The 19,814-nt window shown below is 35.8% G+C and overlaps 2 protein-coding genes across 4 annotated transcripts; one reads left to right on the forward strand and one right to left on the reverse strand.

Moving 5' to 3' along the window:
- Positions 1 to 648: 648 nt before the first annotated feature.
- On the reverse strand, positions 649 to 13,370 carry LOC143468296 (uncharacterized). 3 transcript variants are annotated; one of them, XM_076965421.1, is made up of 20 exons: positions 11,997 to 13,370; positions 10,259 to 10,362; positions 9,697 to 9,825; positions 8,713 to 8,862; positions 7,795 to 8,029; positions 7,527 to 7,695; positions 7,053 to 7,200; positions 6,895 to 6,973; positions 6,605 to 6,727; positions 6,182 to 6,306; positions 5,866 to 6,015; positions 5,638 to 5,683; positions 5,328 to 5,422; positions 5,054 to 5,166; positions 4,384 to 4,522; positions 4,141 to 4,258; positions 3,869 to 4,040; positions 3,704 to 3,780; positions 3,486 to 3,577; positions 649 to 3,374 (listed from the first exon to the last, which is right to left on the reverse strand). In XM_076965421.1, the coding sequence occupies exons 1-20, from the start codon at positions 12,034 to 12,036 to the stop codon at positions 3,177 to 3,179; spliced, it is 2,502 nt and encodes an 833-aa protein (XP_076821536.1). In that variant the 5' UTR covers positions 12,037 to 13,370; the 3' UTR covers positions 649 to 3,176. The 3 variants fall into 3 exon arrangements, with proteins under 3 accessions (XP_076821536.1, XP_076821535.1, XP_076821537.1); XM_076965420.1 differs by having other exon boundaries at positions 7,527 to 7,698; positions 11,997 to 13,367; XM_076965422.1 differs by having other exon boundaries at positions 7,527 to 7,698; positions 10,265 to 10,362; positions 11,997 to 13,364.
- A 537-nt stretch (positions 13,371 to 13,907) lies between these two features.
- Positions 13,908 to 17,879, forward strand: LOC143468298 (endoplasmic reticulum chaperone BiP-like). The gene is made up of 9 exons (XM_076965423.1): positions 13,908 to 14,565; positions 14,667 to 14,955; positions 15,040 to 15,230; positions 15,530 to 15,684; positions 15,827 to 16,062; positions 16,224 to 16,461; positions 16,666 to 16,833; positions 16,929 to 17,188; positions 17,457 to 17,879. The coding sequence occupies exons 1-9, from the start codon at positions 14,423 to 14,425 to the stop codon at positions 17,772 to 17,774; spliced, it is 1,998 nt and encodes a 665-aa protein (XP_076821538.1). The 5' UTR covers positions 13,908 to 14,422; the 3' UTR covers positions 17,775 to 17,879.
- Positions 17,880 to 19,814: the final 1,935 nt, after the last annotated feature.

Below are 19,814 nucleotides of genomic sequence, written 5' to 3' on the forward strand. Positions count from 1 at the left end.
TATACGCCCAATAAAGCGTATCGTTATATTGAAGCAGGCTGGGTCTGGTGTATATTGCTCTCTGTGCAACTCGTACAGCGCTGTAGGTGACCCACATACGCCAGAAGTTATTCCGTTGTAGTGCTATTTGTGGTTTGTTTGTTGTAAGCCATGCGTATACGATTGTACGTAAAGCAGATAAGGGATTTGGAGCAAAACGTTGGCAAGAGCGAGTTACACGAAGCGAAGACTAGAGCCAGAGAACATACAAGTATTTTAATTGTAAACATTAATTCCATTAATAATTGAACTCATTTTATCCAAGTAAAACTGACTTATTTGCAATGAGTATAGTAGGCTATAACTGATATCACTTGAGTGAAAATGTTTTATTTACAACTCTACCGCTTTAATCTTTGTGAGCCGTTATACGTTTTTCTGGCTATTGCAAGATGCTCAGTAATTGCTACCGGATAACTAGATCGGCTTTTGAAATATCATCTGGCCTCCTACAATTGCATCAGGCAAACTTAGTTTCCTTTCTACTCACCGAGACTCCTATAACTATGAAGCGATTAATTTGTCTATGTTGTTTATTAGACTTTCCTAACGCATACGATAGTTTCGACTTTCGACAACTCATTTTAGTAATATTGAATAACGACTTTATTAAATTCGCTTGGAAGTGTTTTATTGGGCCTTCATGCTCAATCAACAACAAAGTACAACGCACAAGCGTAAAACGATAGAAAAACATTTTGACACAGAATAAAAGTTTATCAGCTTCATCACTTGATTTTGCCAGGAAAAATGTGAGTGGGTGAAGAAAAAAATCGAACGGTAACAATCATGAAGGTTTTCATTACCTTGACCCCAACACTGGGATAATCCAAATCAAAAATGTTAATTCGTCATCTTTATTCAATGCAAGTGCCCGAATTCTCAAAAAATATTGGAATTGTCGACAAATCCTAATTTTTGCTATCTCTTGTGTTGGTGGAACTATCCTGGTGTTGGTATTATGTGTTCCTGTTACGGGTGCGACGGGGAAATGAGAAAAAACTGGTATATAATCACTCAGCGGCAGGACATTTAAGTTAGATTTTAAACATAGTGCTTTTCATGTAACAACAAAAGCGTCAAAATTAAAGCAGAAACAATATCACAGAATATGACCGGGTTAACATTGCGCTAACAACATTAGACGTTTAAACAATTACAGTTTTTACTCCTAAGCAGATTAAACACTTCTCAAAGAGAATCTCTATAAATGCACATTGTTAAAAGCGACCGTCAATTTACATCACTTCTTTTTAATACATTCGTATGGATGCAACGTGAAATGTCACTCAATTTGGAACAGTAAAAATTGATGATGACGTGATGATAGTCGTGGAATAGACCCTTCTGTAGTTGCGTCCCAAACCACGAAAACGAAAAACGATATTGAACTGGATCATGGCTCTTGAGGCAGTGTTATACAGAGGTAGGGCGTCCTATTTAACCGCGCACCATTACAACTAAATTAAGCGGTCCCAGAAAAGATAAGACAAGTATTACTTGAGGCTCGTATGAAGAAACACATGCTAAGTTGCTTGTGGTTGCTGGTATTAGCAGAGACGCCTCAAAGGTGATTGAGTAGACAAACATTAAGGATAATTCGTGCAATAAAAGCAACAAGTTAATATGATGAAAAAAAAACAGCTCAAAATGTCCAAAAAATACCCTTTTCTACACGAAGTACTATTTTTTTATGGCGCAAACATTGCACGGCCAAATACTTTGTTATAAAAATAATGTTGTTTTAAGCGAGAATAGACTTGAAACATAACTTTACAATGTGGTTAATAAATAAAATGTTCACATTGTTGCAAACTTGCAGCTCATAACATTACAGACTTTAAAAAACGCTTTACGTATTGCTTGAAGTTACATAAAACGGAACAGTAGGTGCAAGAAAATAACGTAGCAACGTACGTAACATTTCACTGCAATACTGGCGCTGTTGATTCGTGCTGAGCATATATTGAACACCGTGTCATTGGAACTTTGATTACAGTAAACAGAACAATCGAAAAAATTATCTTGTAACAAATCGTAATCAGCAAACGGAGGATAACATTCGCGACGAAACACCGAACATGACTTCAGTTCAACTTTAAATACTGTAGCACACGGCCCTAACCAAGGATCACACCTGAAAAAATTCTTATTCTATCAAAAACGATTAGTAGATTCGGCGGCTAAGAACCTGTGCAGATATTACGAAAACCCAAGTGAATGCTTGAAACCATTTTAGCTAGTCAAGACTATGGACGTATATTCATTTTGGAACCGGTCTCTGAGGTATCACAGAAAAAAACGCGTCTTTACATTAACGATGTTGACTTTTTTTGCGGAACGTAAACATATTGCGTATTAACTACAAAGTGGTTTTCAACCGTTTAATATTTCCGTTCGTCTTGTTTAAAGGGCAGAAGTAGTGAGGTACAGCAGTTGTGATAGTATTACGTTCACAATACATACATCCGCAGTGGTCAGTGGCTTTACGAAGTGGCTTCACAAATTGACTGTACGAATTTTTTGAAAAAGTTTCCCAGTTACCTTATGTTTGCTAGAAAAACATTCATGAATAAAACATAAGTGTGGCATTACAGCGAAAAATGACTGGAAACGAAAGGCTTAACGACAAGCAATAAAACGTTTAAGAAGGAAGGGGTGGAAGGGGAGCCGCGTATATACCACCCTATACTTTAGTATTTTGTAGTAACCAGAAATTGAGTTATGTTAACGCAAGGTGAGTCAACCAGGCGAACGTGTAAATTATAAGAAAAAAAGAAAAGTTGCACACAACACAATTGAAAATGAGGTAATAGATAATGGAGGTTTTGGTTCGTCTTTACAATTATTTGTTTCTGTTACGTAATTTATACAATTCAATTTCAAAGTGGAAAATTTCACACTTATGGTCTAGCTTTAGCCAAATAGTAAAGTTTTATCCTTGTATGGAATAACATAAAATAACCGAAACATGGAAGGCTTGCCTTATATTAACCAACGTTGCCTTTTTGTCTGGAATTTGTGTAGATTCAATGGAATTGAGGAGTAAAAATACAAAATGAGGTCATAGTATTGGGGGTCATAGTACCCATAACTTATACAAACAGTGGTATTTACAAAGTCAGGCTAACAAAATTTTAGACCGTATCTTCCCGCATTTCCACGTTTTGTAACAGCTTGGTAACTACATTAGGTTCGCTTCTTTTTGATTGATACGAACGAGTTTCTGATTGTGTAGATGTGCAACTGTCACTTGCTTTTTGCCTATATTGAATTAACGCAGCTTTCGTCTCTTTCTCACGGTCTACTAAAGGTGAAGACGAATTGGCACCATCCTGAAATGGTAAAATAAATCTGGTATGCATAAATCAGATATATAAATATATATACATAAATCATATAGTTTGTATATTATGCACATTGTATACAAGAAAAGCTGGTCCCACTTTTGAAATAACTTGCACAGTCCTCTGCTCTTTGGACGAACAGGGAATAAGTGGTGATGAACTTCTCTGATCATTAAGCTTCTCAAATTTCTCTGTAAAATAATTCATGCCAACATCGTGGATGAAATTTATTCATGCCGTTTTATAGCTTTAAATGTCAACAACTGAATATTAATTACTTATGCCATGTCACACGCTCATTGAAATTACCAAATTACCTTTTCTGTGCTTTCCAATCAGTTCCCCAGAAGTTCCAGTGCAGTACCCTAAGCTCTCTGCACTGTCTCTGCCTTGGCTGAAAGATTTTAAAAACTGGTGTAATAGGGCCGTGGCATGTGAAAGTTAATGGCGTTTGACTTAAGCAAAACTTGATAATAACGCACCTAACAATGGTGTATAGAGATTTGTCCCCAAGTTTGTCAGATTTGGAATTACGCTGGAAATGTTTGTCAATATGCCAGATAAAAAATATCAGCATTATTCCCATCACAAAGCAAGCAAAAGCAATTATTACAACCACATGCAGTTCTATTCCACTTTGAATACTTCTGGTGTCTAGAGAGAAAAACAAGGAAGCGATATTGTGCATCAAACCAACTTTCGAGTTTTTTTCGGAACAGTTGCCTTACATGTCTTAAAGGTTCACACTTTTTACCTTTAGTTTGCAAGCCAACAGCATACAACTGTGTCACCACACTGACCCGTGTTGTATTTATAATTCTCTGATGTTCTAAACCATCTTGGGAGCATCCTATTCCGTGTATGTTAGGACACTATGAACAGATATAGTAATAGATCTTACAGCAAGCATTTGAGTACACCATCAATACAAATGAATGAAAAGATACCAACAAAAACACAAGAAACATATTTTGATGGAGCTATTATCTGGACACACCTTTGATAAACCATCAATACAGTTTGATACATTACAACTTATACTGAATTCCATAGAATCATGGTATTCCAAATCCTCGGTTGGATCAAAGCTAAAGATCTGCTTCTTTATGTCCTTTTCGTTGTGAGGTATGATAAACCTGAAACAAGTAGCAAAAGGACTAAATCAGTGTCCAACCCGTGGCCCGCGGGCCAAATGTGGTATTTTTCAAAGGTTCTGAGTGGCCTGTGTGGTATTTTTCGAAATGACTTATATTAATTATCAACTGAATCGCCTATATAATTTATGGCGAACTTACATTCCGAGAAATTGGCAGTAGATAGAGTAGATAGATAGAGCAATAGATAGATAATGTACTATAGTCTCTAGTGCAGGGGTGTACAACTGTTCAAGTTAATTTTATTGCATCACAATTTATTTCTAAGATTAGAATTTTGGTGTGAGGGTTTTAATTAGAAATTAGCAGTAAACACTCAAGTGGCCCGCGCAATCATTCGTAAATCGCATGTGGCCCTTTGGCAAAAAAGGTTGGACACCTCAGGACTAGATAATTTCCATAGTTTACCTCTTCTGTGCTATGGGAGAATCACAGTTATGATATGGTCTCATTTATGAAACAACTCAGATAGTAATGCTCATCAAACATGACTGTGATGATGATGTAGCTTACCTCACAGAGCCACTAGCTGGGCAATTGTCACGCACCAGCAAACGTTTCTTCAAATCACTCTGCAGGTAGCAGCTTTCTAACTTCACATCAAAGTCAGTTGAGTTCCAACTCATCTGTTGTTGAAAATGCAACGACATTTTGGTTTAAAGGTATCTGCATATTCTGGTAATAGCAGTAATTATATAGAGTAGCAGCAGACGGTAATATGTTAAGCAACAGATATATTACAACGCTTCACATTCCAAGTACAATTCCGCAAAACAATTATTTTTACCTCTACAAAAAAGTTTGCATTCTTATCTAAAGAAGATATTGGTGAAACAACTTTTTTTCGGCAAGATATGTCCGAATACAATTGCAGTTGTATTTCTATAAAAATATGATAACACATAATTTAGGATAGGTGTGTTTGCTTTCTTGATTTCTTTAACTACTGATTGAAATCAAATGTTAGCATTGTTGAAAGTATTCACATTAACTAAAATTGTCTGACATTTCCATTATAGTAAAACAGTACACTATTACTGGTATAAAACATTTTTGTATATGCACCCCATGCATTACACCATTATTTTACAACATACCTGATGGTTTACACCGAAATGGAGCATCTAACATTTTCATGGTAATCTGAAAAGTGCAATTAACTGTAAATGTTTACCAGGCAAAATAAAAAAAATAAACGTAACCAATTAAATGTTTTGTGTTATGTTAATCTGTTTAAATCCTTTACAAAACCTGTAGAACAATTTTTATAGCAGTTTTACACAAACTACAGTATGCAAGTTTTGATATTTCAGATTACAGCTTACTATAAGAATTCTTTCCCCTGTTCTTTGATCCACTGACTTAATTAGACCACAGTTTTGGTCTGCAAATACTTCTAGTGAGTGGTTGCCTTTCATTGATATTTTGCATTTGCCATTTCCAAAACCCATGTCGTCTATAGTTGCATCCAGGTCCTAAAGGCGTATAACAATGATTATGACCATATGTTATTTACATGTAATTCAAATGCGTTTAAATAATTTTTTGCCTGTACAGGAGTTGAACATCTCCATTTGAACTACTTAAGAATGGTGTAGCAAATGCTTTTACCATAAAGAAGCACATGATTGGGTGCAGTACCTTTAACATTGGTAAAATTGTTTCCATTGGAAGGATAAGTTTCATGTCAGCTATACCACATCTCCGTACTGTTTTCATTAACAACGGATGGAGATATGTTTCAATAGCTTCTGCTTTACGTTTGGCTGAAAAATATGAAAAAACTGAGAAATACGTTTTAAAACTGCATTTGACACTTTATTAATACAAATGATCCAGTAGCAGTAAATAATCGTAAGATAAAAAATGTCTGCGAAAATGTAATGTGAATAACTACAAAAGTTAAACTGGCATTATCGGTTCAAACTGTGTACCGTTCACGTTTCGTATCAAACTTTGGTTTTTTAATACAATACATTATCATCACATGAATGTCAATGATAAGTGTAAAATAAATAATGACACATAATAATGTAAATTAAGTTTGAATGCTTTTGATCTTACAAGAAAAAGAAGAGTCACTAGATGGAAATGACAATCGCACAAAATCAACTGATTTTTCAAGCTTCACATAGGTGTTTGCTGGTGTAGGGCTTTGGGCATTTAGCTCATCTAAAAGGCTTTTACCTGGAATATTGTGTTACAATCACTTGAGCTAAATTATACATCACATTAAATTTAAGTTGTAAAGATTTCAGACGTTTATCCATTTCACGTAAGTACACAGTATATCAGTTAAACAACGAAAATAAGTGATAGCTTTATGTGTCAAATCAGGACACATCTTCCCAAACCTTCAATTTGAATGTAATTATACGACAGGTTTTGAGAAAGTACAAGATCATCAGCGACAATCGAATTGTTTTCGTGGATCTGAAAATTAACAACATATGTTGCATAAGTTAGCATAAGATAGCTCTTCACACACTTATTTTACTGGAAAAGATTTTACCAAAAAACGAAGATGCGCTGATATTTTCTTTCTCATATCACTTGCAATTTTCCATCGGACACTACCAGTTGCATACAAGACTATATTTAAGCGCACGTTTTCCTGAAGGTTATACACTTCGTCCAGCTCAATTTGAATTGTTTTTTGGCTAAAAAAAGAACTTAGTGTAAAACATCGTCAAAAATTATGTTAAACCCTAAATTGCAATTCCAGTATATTTCAATTTCACTATTACTTCTACCAATGTGTACCGAATTCACACACACACACACATTTTACGTTAAATTCGTCTTTCATCAAATCGCCAAGCCTTGTTTGGCTTTTGTGATTAAATTTTTATCAGCAATATGCTTCCATGGCTCATTTGCGCTTTTAACAAAACAAACCATAATTATATATATTTATGAAAGCTGTTCAAGAAGACATTTGCCAAAGACATGTACTGTAACTTGTATATTTGTCAACTGCATTTACCTTTGTTGAGAACTAACTTTCACAATGTATGTTAAAGACCCGTTAAAGTTGTTGGCTGACTTTTTGTTTGGAATAAAACAGCTTTCCAGTGGAATTATTGGATTTCTTTGAAAAGCTTGAAAAAGCGACGTTTTTGGCATTGCAGCTTCACTCTTGACAATGCATTTCACTTCTAAAAGAAGATAAAGATTTATATTTTGCAAAGACAAATTAAAAGAAAATGTAAAATGAGTTTGCACAAATATTCAAAGCAAAAGTATAATGTTACCTGAATTTTGTAATCTCCCGATGTGAAGGTTAATTACATCTGCATTATCCAGTTCTGCGTATGTGGCTAGTCGTTTATCATGAAACAGTGTACTTGCGACTACACTTCGAAATTGTCGTGCATTATATACAGCACTATTTGGAAGTCGAATGATAGTTTTTGGTACCAGTTGTTCACCAGTTCTATAGCACATAATGGTTGGTTTGATGCTTTTTTCTATGTCTGAGTGTAGTATCTGTAAATATTTGTGTCAAATTAAATTCCCATACAATAAAGAAAGTAGCACTAGTTTTGCATCTTTTATCCTCAGTAAACTTTTTTGCAGAACTTAAAATTAACAAAGATTTTTCACTGTCCTTGCCTCACTAATGAAGCTTATCAGTAGTCAGGTTTTAATATACAATCTTTGTTCATTTTTCTGATTAGAATTTTGTGGTTTGACCAAATTTGGAACTGTTTACCGAAACCACTGAACTGCAGTAGGGGCCCATCGTGGTTTTGCTCATTCCACCAATAGCATAGCAGGCTACTGTCAAGTTTCAAACTTGGATCTCATAAAGTTATACTCAAAGTTCTTTGTCTTTAATCCTCTTATTACAAACTACAACAACTCGTCAATCATTTTAATGTCTTTGAGAAATGAGCATTTTATCAAGTCTAGATTTTTTATATAAAGCACTAAAATCGCCGTGTTTCAGTTAAATGCCAACGTTTTATGTGTATAAATTGCATGTACACCTCAGCTATAATACACAATTGTCATTTGCACAAACATAAAATACCAAAAAATAATCTTAATCTTAGAATTTTAAAAAGCGTATACAAAAGGCTCATATGCAATATAACTTACGAAAACATTTTACTGATACTGTATATATATATGGGGTATTATATAACTTCACATTATTAGGTACTTACATAAAATGAGATATCATATGTTGCAGGAAGATTGTGATATACTATCCAGTTGATTGGTTTAAGAGATGTGAGTGCAAACCTGTACTTTTCTGTTATGTTGTTTATGTTTTGAGGTAAAGTGGTATCGTCTTTGTTTAAAATGAGGTAGACCTGAAACATGCAATGCACAAGTTAGCAAAACAACCAGATAATTGAGTTTGTGCATTCTAAGTTAAACATCACTTAAGTTATAGATACTTTGAAGATGACCACATTGATATGTGCGCGTCTATGATATCTTAGCAACAGAAATGCTATCCAATTACTACCATTAATCTAATACACATCTAAAACAACTCAAGATAAAAGTAACCTACCAGTAAAATTTATGACCATTTATCATCAACAACCCTTATGACATAATAATGTTAATTTTTATGTTACAATCAGTATTATGACACTAAACAGTACTCAAAGACATGTTGTGATAATTTTATTTCTTATAATAGGCCTACATTTTAAATTAACAGTAATTTACTTTTGGGATTTTGCAAATGACTTACCAAATGTATGAAAAACTATTGTGATATGTACTAAGATGGTCATAAACACTGATAAGTTGTTGATTGAAAGGTATATAGTGTAAACAACTTTAAGAATTTTTTATACTAAATGGCATAGGCCTAATACTTTATATAAAGCATACCAAGAGAAGGTTTCTTAATTACACAGGATAATTGATGCATGGCAGACCTAATTGTTTTGAAACTTTTCAATCCAATAATGACAACAAAGCTATACAGCTAATATGGTTTAATTTTCTCTATTTAATGCAACTACATGCCATAAAATATCTGTTTTCATTCGTTATCATTTTGATTAAATTTATAAGGTTATATTAGCATAACTCCAGCTGTTTTAGCCAGCTTTTCATGGCCACCCTAAAGCTTCTGGCAATGATGTCTGCATGCTTAAAACTTAGTACGTATATATATGCACACATACTTTTTTAACTTTATCATTTTTCAGTCTTATCATGTGGCGTTCAATGTATTGATTATTTTCAGTGTATCCACCAACAGTGCAGCCATGCAGATAATCTGAGTTTGATGAAATATCAGTTTCCACAAATCCCTAAAAACACAATTTAAGCAACATTATTCCTCATGGAAAATGTAAACACACAAATCAAGTCTAAGTCTCTAACTTCATCCTTGTTTTTTTGCAGTTCATCGATATGTCTTTCAGTGACAGAAACAAGTCTTAATAGTGGCGACACACTAACAACAAAATTTTAGATTGCCAATAAACCGCTTTCTGGACACTTGTAACAAAAACATAAGCAAAAAATCTTAATGTATCCATTTTTGACACTTATACGCATTCAACAGAGTGAAGTAATTTTTGAATTTCTTTGAAAATTGAATTTCTTTCACAAATATAAAAACCGATTTTACAAACATTTCAAGTAATTTGTTTTGGGACTCGAGTTAAGACCAGTCTTTTAAACATTAAAACACTAGTTAAGTCTTTGATGTACGATAAAAGCTTTAAAACTAGAGCATACAGAAACCTGCGCCATATGTGATGGACAATCTTTACAAACGTCAGGACATGTTGAAGTTCTTGTAACGGCTTCACTTAAACCTCCGGCAGTTTGTGATAGTAAACCTTGTGGATGAAAACAAAACAACGGTTTCTTTTTTCAACTTACTACCAGCTTAAAATATCTTTTAGAAAACAGGTGAGTCATTTTGTAGTCTCTGCTCATTTTGTGCGTTGATATAATGATATAATTCGTTCTGCGTCTTGTGATAACCCCGCAAATTGATAAAAAAATACAGTAATTAACAATGTATGAGCTTAGTTTGAGAAATAATTGTCTAGTATTTGTTTTGTTGTAGAAGAATTGAAGTAATTCGCAGATTTGCTGTGGATGGCATAAAAGTTAAAGGCGATTTGCTGAGTCGTATAAAAAGTTTTTTGTCAAACAAGTAACTTAGGTTGCATATTCGTAAACAGATCGTTAACCGATAACGTTAAGACAAGTTATAAATACATGATCACAAACCATCGCTCTTGGAATAGGGCTACGTCAAGAGGATAAACAATAAATTTAGGGAGAAAAAAGAGAGAGAACTTTCGAGAGAACACACGGACTTACGAGTTCTTTTACGAGAGTTGACCAAGCGAATGCGCAAAACAAATAAGAAAGATTGGCCTGAAGCGCACCTAATTTCCTTTTCTCCACGGCGTGTATGCGTTTCCGTGCGTGTGTGTAAAATGCGTAAGGGCTAATGGGCGCTACTACTCGACCAAAAATGAAATATAAGCGAGCGCGCGTCCTTTGAAAAACAACCGCTCGCGTGCTGGGTTTGGATATTGCCATAGGAAAGCCTAAAGATGCGGCTGTCAAACCTTATATAACATGCCATTATAAAACTTGAGGAAAATTTTTTTTGATGTCCCATTCGCGCTTTGTACATTGTATTACCACAAGCATGAAAAATAATGTCGTAGTAGTACGACACTACGCACAGTTATCTACCTTTGTCTTAGAACGCTTTGAATGAAACATATATTTGCAAGATAATACACTTGCAACAACTTTTGTAACGTTACTACATATTATCGTAAGCGAAAATTCGCGGGACGATATAGATGTGGACAAGCGTGGTTGGTCATGCGTGTCGCGACCTAGTGTTCATATTTCTGAGTGAGTTTTACAACACGGCCACAAATTCCGCTGAGATACCAGACGAAATGGTTTGTTTTTAGTCCGATACATGCAACGTCACAATGAGTGGAAGGTGATATGAAAATCTGTCTGAAGTTTATGACATAGCCTTGAGCGTTGTTAACAAGAAAACAGATATGGTGCGTAAAGCCACTATAAGTCAGTTGACATTATAACGCAATATTTCATAATTTGTCCGAGTAATTTATTACTTTTTGCTTAAGACGGAAAACAAAATTTAGAATGCGCGAAAGATGGATGTTACCAGTATACGTTTTTGCAATTTCCATGCCAGAAATACTATCTGCGTCATTACTATCTGTTCTACTCAACGATAATAACACCACGTTGTCGATACGACCGATTTATAACGCCGTAAATACTGTAGGTCAAGACATCCATTTACGATAATAGCGTTAAATTATTAACGTGAGTTATGAAATATTCATTCATACAGGCACTCGGCAATATATAAACAAAAGTGTTGGTGTGGAAAACAATAAAAACGATAAAGCTATTGTAACTTTTACTCCCAAGTTTAAATTTACTTCCATATTATTGTGCTCACCTTTACAAAACACCAGTAACAATGCTTTGAATAGCAGCATCACGCCTCTCCAAAGGTTTACTGTTGCAATCCTTACTACAGTATCAGCAACACTTTTAAAGCATAAACATTTATACAAGAAAATTTCCTCACTAATTATATTTATCACATCCTAACTTCACCGTACATAATCGTATATTTCTTAATCCTTAGACATGAAAATTCTAACCATGTAATAGGAAAATGCACTGGATATATGGCTAATGTTTTGGAATTTTAATATGGCGTTGCAAATAAATATACACATGCTGTATAGAACTTTACTAGGCTACACTTAAAATATTATTCAACTGACATTAATTTGCTTTGGAATAATATTTATATATTCATTTTGGTTAATTAATACACATATCAAAGTATATTTATTATGTATATCAATTATCATATAAACTCAGTATTTATTTTTTGAGAGCTTAGTTTTATTTATATGAATGTTGATAGTAGAGTTGGATAAAAATTCGATTGCTGCTACCAGTTTCACCAGAAAAATTGTGCGTTCGAACCTATTTTTCACAGTTTCTTGTAGACCTAACTTAACTATTATAACACAGTAACCCAAATCTAACACCAATAAAACTTTCAATAGCTAAAATCGACTTTTTGCATATCCATTTTCCTAACCTAACCACCTATCTTTAACAACAGGCTGCTTGACGTACATACAGTGAAATAGACATTTCGAAATTTGATCCGTCAACAAAACTAATAAACTAGTAATATTCTCTCACTGTAAGTTGTTTGATACTGTATGTGTACTTTATTTTATTGAAATGTGATGCGCTTTTCTATGCCAGACTTTAGACTTAGGCCTATTCGTAGCCCACCGCCTGACTATTGTCATATACTTAGGCCTTACAGCAGGAAAAGAATTCAAACCGTTTGTGTTTTGTTGTACTATTTAGGCACCAACCTTCCACATATTATAAAAGCTATGTAGTTTAGTATTTTAATCGCAACATGACCTGATACTTTCCTGGAATCTGTTTCAATTGAACTTGAATAGCAGAATGATAATTTTTTGAGCTTTATTGTAGTTAAGCCTACTTCATTCAACTAATGATTGGTTACAAGTAAAATTTAAATGTATCAAATCCACTTCGACAACTGGCAATCGGCTTTCTGTCGTATACTCGTGCATTACGTTTTACTTTGGTTTTGATAGAACTAGTATTGCTGGTAATAGATTAATGTAACAATATTTTAACAGCCATAAGTCTGCTGGTACAAAAGTTGGTTACACTAAAGCTAATCTGTTTGCTGACACGGATAAACTAAATTGGTAAATAATAATGCCGCTCATGCTGCACTAGCTTCCTGCTGTTTTTCGGTGATTTGCATGCGTTGCCATCGTGAACTGCTGGTTGTTATTAACCGTTAACATCCGTCGTAAACTCGTTTGCACTTCGGCCATCTTGCTTTGGTGACGTACTTTCCGTTGTTTTCAAAGCCTGAGCTATGAGCGTTTAGCGAAACACGATCGCGTAGCGCCGCCGCGGAAAGGGAAAACAGTGTTTGTAGATGTGCTGAACGACAGTATCGTTTAAACTTCATTCCCGAAATGGTTCCGCAAGGTCCGAGTTCTTTGCTCTTTTGTAGAATCGCGAATTTTCTATGAAAACTTTCGGACTTTACTGATGGACCTTGTTTTACAAAGTTCTTACAAACTTGTGTATAGTAGCATATCTTAGAAAGCAACACAGCATAAATGTAAATATAGGTAATATGCCATTGCAACGCCATAAGCGGTCGTAGGCTGTAGCAACAAAAAGACACATCTTTGAATGCCCAGACCCATTTACGATTGACAGAAAACTATGTAATTAATTATCAGCATAAACTGCAAGGTTTACGTTGAAATTTATGTCTTACAGGTATATAGGCTACATAAAGTGTTTTTCAGGTATAGGGAACCGCTTCAACAAATGCAAAGAGTGCTCTCATTTTATCTATCTGGAATAGCCTATACATGCTGTGTGTAATATGATGGTATTGGCGACATAATTACAATGCTTGAAATGTGACTTGTCAAAACATAGTTGCCTACTTGTGGAAACACAGTGACCGAACTAAGAAACGCTGGGTTCATTCGACACGTGGATTTCCAGTTCAAGTGGTTTTGCGCCTGTATTGCGAGAAGCCGGGTAAGCTTCAAGTGGATCCGATGCAATGGCACCTTGATGATTTGGCGCAAATATAAGCCAATCACCGTTGCGCACGCCATCCTTGAAAGAGATTGTAGGTAAAGATCCTCACACTGGTGCAAGTACGGCAATTTTGAAACGACTTGGTACTATCAATAGTTATACGAAAGTGAGATAAGCAAGCGATTCAACAACTCCAAAGTTGATTGGAATTATCGCGATTTTTAGTGTAACAGTTTGCCGAAAATGAAGCGTTTTATATTGCGGTCAGCTTTGCTGCTGTGGACGATATCTGTCACATCAGCAGACGAAAAGACAAACAACGAAACAGAATCCAAGCCGGAAATAGGAAATGTGATTGGAATTGATCTTGGTACAACTTATTCATGGTAAGTAAGTAGTTTTACGGTTAGAACCCTTAGCACAGTTTCTATGGTTTCTTCAGATAGTTTGCTTACAAAATTTCTAACTCAGATATCTATTTCATTAGCGTTGGCATCTTCAAGAACGGTCGTGTAGAAATCATAGCAAATGACCAGGGCAACCGTATCACTCCGTCTTATGTAGCATTTACTGCTGATAACGAGAGATTGATTGGAGATGCCGCAAAGAATCAGTTGACAACAAATCCTACAAATACAGTGTTTGATGTAAAGAGGTTGATGGGGCGGGCATGGGAGGATTCAAACGTGCAGAAAGACATCAAAGTTTTTCCATTCGGCGTGGTAGAGCAGCAAGGAAAACCGTACATTCAGGTTGAAGTCAAAGATAAGAAAAAGGTATGAACTTTTTAATAAATCTTGGACCTGAGTTACAAGAATGGTTCAATATTGATTTGTGCCGATTTCTTTGTCTGCAATTAGACGTTTTCGCCAGAAGAAATTAGTGGAATGGTGCTGTCCAAAATGAAAGAAACCGCTGAGGCTTACCTGGGTAAGAAAGTAACCCATGCAGTTGTTACTGTTCCCGCCTATTTCAACGATGCTCAGAGAAAGGCGACCAAAGATGCTGGTACGATTGCTGGACTGAACGTTATGAGAATCATAAACGAGCCGTAAGTTGATTGTATTTGGAGTTTTTAAGGTTTTTCGGAAAGTTTAAAATTTGCCGGTGAGCTTTCATGAAAAAGTTTTGACATCAGTAAATTTCAATGTGACATCATTATTTTCATCACACATCTACATCTTAACACAAAATTGAAAATTAATTCGAAAGTTTCTATATGGCTGGTATCAAAGCGCATCACAACTTTACTCATTTGAAGATTCATCGGTTTGTTTGAATAAATATCAACGAAGTTTCTTGCTTTCAAAATAATCTATAATGGCGTTTCAAATCTATGCTTTGCAACAGAACTGCAGCAGCCATTGCTTATGGTATGGATAAGCATAAAGGAGAAGAAAACATTCTGGTTTTTGACCTTGGCGGTGGAACGTTCGATGTTTCCTTGCTATCTATTGATAGTGGCGTTTTCGAAGTAATTGCCACAAACGGAGACACACATTTAGGTGAATGAGGAACCAAAAACCCTTAACACAAATCAATATAACTGAATAGCGAAAAACCAACCGCAATCTTTTCTCTTATACTGTACATACGCTGTATGCTGTGGAACTATGACTTGATGATGTTACGATGTTACGTTCTTAGGTGGCGAGGATTTCGATCATCGTGTGATGGATTACTACATGAAGGTGTACAAAAAGAAGACTGGAAAGGATGTGCGTAAGAACAACAGAGCCGTGCAAAAGCTTCGACGAGAAGTGGAGAAAGCTAAGCGCACTTTGTCCTCCAAACAGACTGCACGTGTCGAAATAGAAAACTTCTTTGATGGCAACGACTTCTCCGAGACTTTGAGCAGAGCGAAATTTGAAGAACTAAATATAGTACGTTACATAAAATGGTTGCAAAAAGCTTCATTTAAATCCATTATGGTACTTACGTTTGCTGCCATCTGTTGGATGTTCAAATAACACTACGCTACACGTACGATTGTTGTCTGTGTCCCAGCGTTATCTTTAACATTGCCTGCTCCTTATACCAACAGGATCTTTTCCGTTCTACTTTGAAGCCAGTTGATCGCGTGTTAGAGGACGCTGACCTCACCATCAAAGAAATCGATCAGATCATCTTGGTCGGTGGGTCGACTCGAATTCCGAAAATTCAGAAACTGGTTCAGGATTATTTTAAGGGCAAGGAACCAAACCGTGGCGTTAACCCTGACGAGGCAGTGGCGTATGGCGCCGCTGTTCAAGGTGGAATTCTTTCTGGTGACAAGTCGACCGGTAATTTGCAGTCGAATGAATTGGGTTCATAATAAATAATGCAAACGTTTCGGCCTAAATGCTATTGCTTCTGACACCATAAAATTGTTTTTAGTTGCAAAAACATACACTAAAACAATATAAATATCGGTCAATTGCGATCGGTCAATCGCCCATTTAAAGCTATTATTGTTTTGTGTTTTATAAATACACTAGAATTTTTAGGTAACATTGTGCTGCTTGATGTGTGCCCACTTACGCTCGGAATTGAAACTATGGGTGGTGTAATGGCGAAACTGATCCCCAGGAACACTGTTATTCCGGCAAAGAAATCCCAGATATTTTCTACAGCTTCTGATAATCAACCGATGGTTACAATTGCCGTTTTAGAAGGTAAACATATCAATTGCGTGGGTATACTACATACTTAATTGATGGAATGCATTACTAGCTGTACGTTTAACGTAAAACATCTGCCAACTCTTTAGGCGAGCGACCCATGTCAAAGGACAACCACCTGCTGGGGAAGTTCGATCTTACAGGGCTACCGGCAGCCCCTAGGGGCATCCCCCAGATCGAAGTAACTTTTCAGATCGATGCCAATGGCATCCTGCAGGTGTCGGCCGAGGACAAAGCCACTGGCAACAAGGAGAAGATTGTCATAAAGAACGACGACAATCGATTGACGCAGGAACAGATTGAGAAAATGGTAAAAGACGCCGAAAAGTTTGCCGAAGAAGACAAAAAGGTTTGAAGCATTACAACACTCTTACAGCATATGCAAGAATTCAAAATAAAGTGAAGTTCGTTTATCAATAATCTTAAATCAATATTGCTATTTGGCATTTTTGGGACTAGTTTAGTTCATTCAGCCAAAATTTAAATTATTTAATCTTTTGGGTAAAAAGTAATTGAGTTTACAAACTTACATACATATTTACGTTGTTAAATTTATGCTTTACACTTTACAGCATACTTTTTTTGAATAAAACTTACCGCGTTTCGACTGTCGCCAGGTAAGGTTACGGAACGAAGCTCTGACCAGCTTCGAAGGATACATGTACTCAACAAAGAACGATATATCAGACCCGAAGAAACTCGGCGGAACGTTGTCAGAAAAGGCAAAGACCGAATTGATGGCACTCATCGTCACCAATATTAAATGGCTGGACATGCTGGAAAATCGCGAACTGGACCCGTCCGAGTACCAGAAAAGGGAGAAGGGCTTTGAGAATCTTGTCAAGGAAAAGATGGAGGAATCACGCAAAGCGAAGTCCGAAGGTGACGGAAAAGATGTTGACAGGGATAACGATGAGTCAAAGTCCGAGTTATGATCCTGTTTTTGGAAATTGTTTTGCGAAAACTATTTAAACTGTGTAGACTGTAGAGTGTTTTTGTGTGGGAAATTAGGTAAATAAAATGTTTACAATTGTTCTTTATTATTTTTCTGGAACTTTACCGTCAGTTGCAGATTTTTGCATAAATAGATTTTAAACTTCACGTCTAAACACGGCACGTTCATTTTCGTTCCAGAAAATATTTCTGCCGCTCAACTAAGGACACAAACCAACATCCACTCATGTAACACAGTTTACCAACTTATGAGAACTCTGTAGACAAACTGTCTATTGTAGGTAAAGAATTGTTAACAACGTACATTAAATAACTGTTTAAGTTTACCTCTTTCGGTGTTTCCCAAAAATATTAAGCCAATAACGATAACAAAATAAATATAAAAACCAATGGGGCAGCTCTTGTACGGTGCAAGAAGCATCATATTTGAGCGAAAATAGTTGCAATACAAATAATGATGTATTCCAGGGATTCACGACCGGGGTTAAGTTTCACATGTCGTGGGGGGTAAATTTAATGAAACAAAAATTAGGAAGACAATTTTTGCGATTGTTAAAGTAACAAAACTTTGACACATTAAACAAAACACAGTTGATTTTGAAACTAATCAATTAATCTTTTTTAGGCGTCTATTTCATAACTTTTTATTTGTGTCTTCAACAATTTCTCCAAAGCAGTATACTGTAGTGTGCTAAAAAAAGAATAAATTTTAATTTTGAAAGCTGACAGGGGGGGGGGAATGAAAGCAAAAAGGTTGATAACTCCTGATGTAGACTGTAGAATGTAGATCAGGTTGATAAAATTGTTTCCTAATGCAGGGTTTCTCAACCGGGGAACATGAGGGAATTCTCCGGGGGGCGCGAGCAGATGCCTCAGTAGTGAGCTATAGTGTAGTAGTAGGGGAAGACGAGGGAAAGCGGGACACAAGTTTCTCACGTTTCTGTCCTTGCTTTGCAAAATTACCGCCGGAAGGTTACTGCAGACAATAGTGCAGTAAAAAGTGTTTTGTAATCAACCATCTACAATTTTTATGGATGAGTAGAGAAGCCGCAGGTTTTGATGGTCACTGTAAGAAGGCCACGAACCATGAAAGGTTGAGAATCACTTCCCTAATGAAAAGGAAACCATGTATACAAACGGGAAATAAAAGCAATTAATAGAATCCAGACGCCTGTTTTAATGAGTCAGACTAGTGCTGAACATAAACCGTAGGACTTAGAGAGTTTTCTGAAGTATAGTACAGTAATAGCAAAACTGGTCCAAAATACGAAAACGACTACCAGCATATTGGCAAAGCAATCGTATTGTTTCAAGACAATATTTTTTCTATTCTTTGTACTCAAAATACCTTGCGATACTTGTATCCGAACGCTGACAAGATATTAGGTAAGGAAACCGATGATTGATGAAAAGTGACAATGGCCGTCCGCTGATAAGATCAGCCTGTGACTACATTTGTTTGCAGAAGTCAGTTTCAACGAAAATAACAAAAACGTCAAGTGTACCATACCTTAATTATTCTAGATTATATATACAGTAGTATAGTAGTAGGCGTAAACATAACGTCGCATAACCACCTCAGCTAACGCGTTTTCTGGAGTTTACACCACCACTTTATTGTGCAGAATTTTGTTTAAGGTTGTTTTAATATACCGGAATTGCACATAAAGTCTAACAAAGTTTTACTTCATTGATAAGAGCCGGAAATAGGCTAAAGTATAAGTATTGATTAAATAAAGTCTATAGATCTGCAGCAAGCATCTTTATTTTGTCCTTAAATTCGATAACGTAGGAATTATTTTGTGGGTTTGGTGGGCATGCTAGCCTACCATCTTATAGCACAACTACATTATTGCTATCTTGTATGTTTTAAGCCCTTGAGCTTTGCTACTTTTTCCTGCTCGTTAACTGTTCGTGAGCATGTGGCTTTATTGTGCTATAACTATAATGGTTAGCATCGTAACTTTCGTTTCGCACAGTTAATGGCAAAAAATATACAATACATCCGGCTACTCTATAAC

This window comes from Clavelina lepadiformis, chromosome 8 (genome assembly GCF_947623445.1).
Source record: "Clavelina lepadiformis chromosome 8, kaClaLepa1.1, whole genome shotgun sequence".
NCBI lineage: Eukaryota > Metazoa > Chordata > Ascidiacea > Aplousobranchia > Clavelinidae > Clavelina > Clavelina lepadiformis.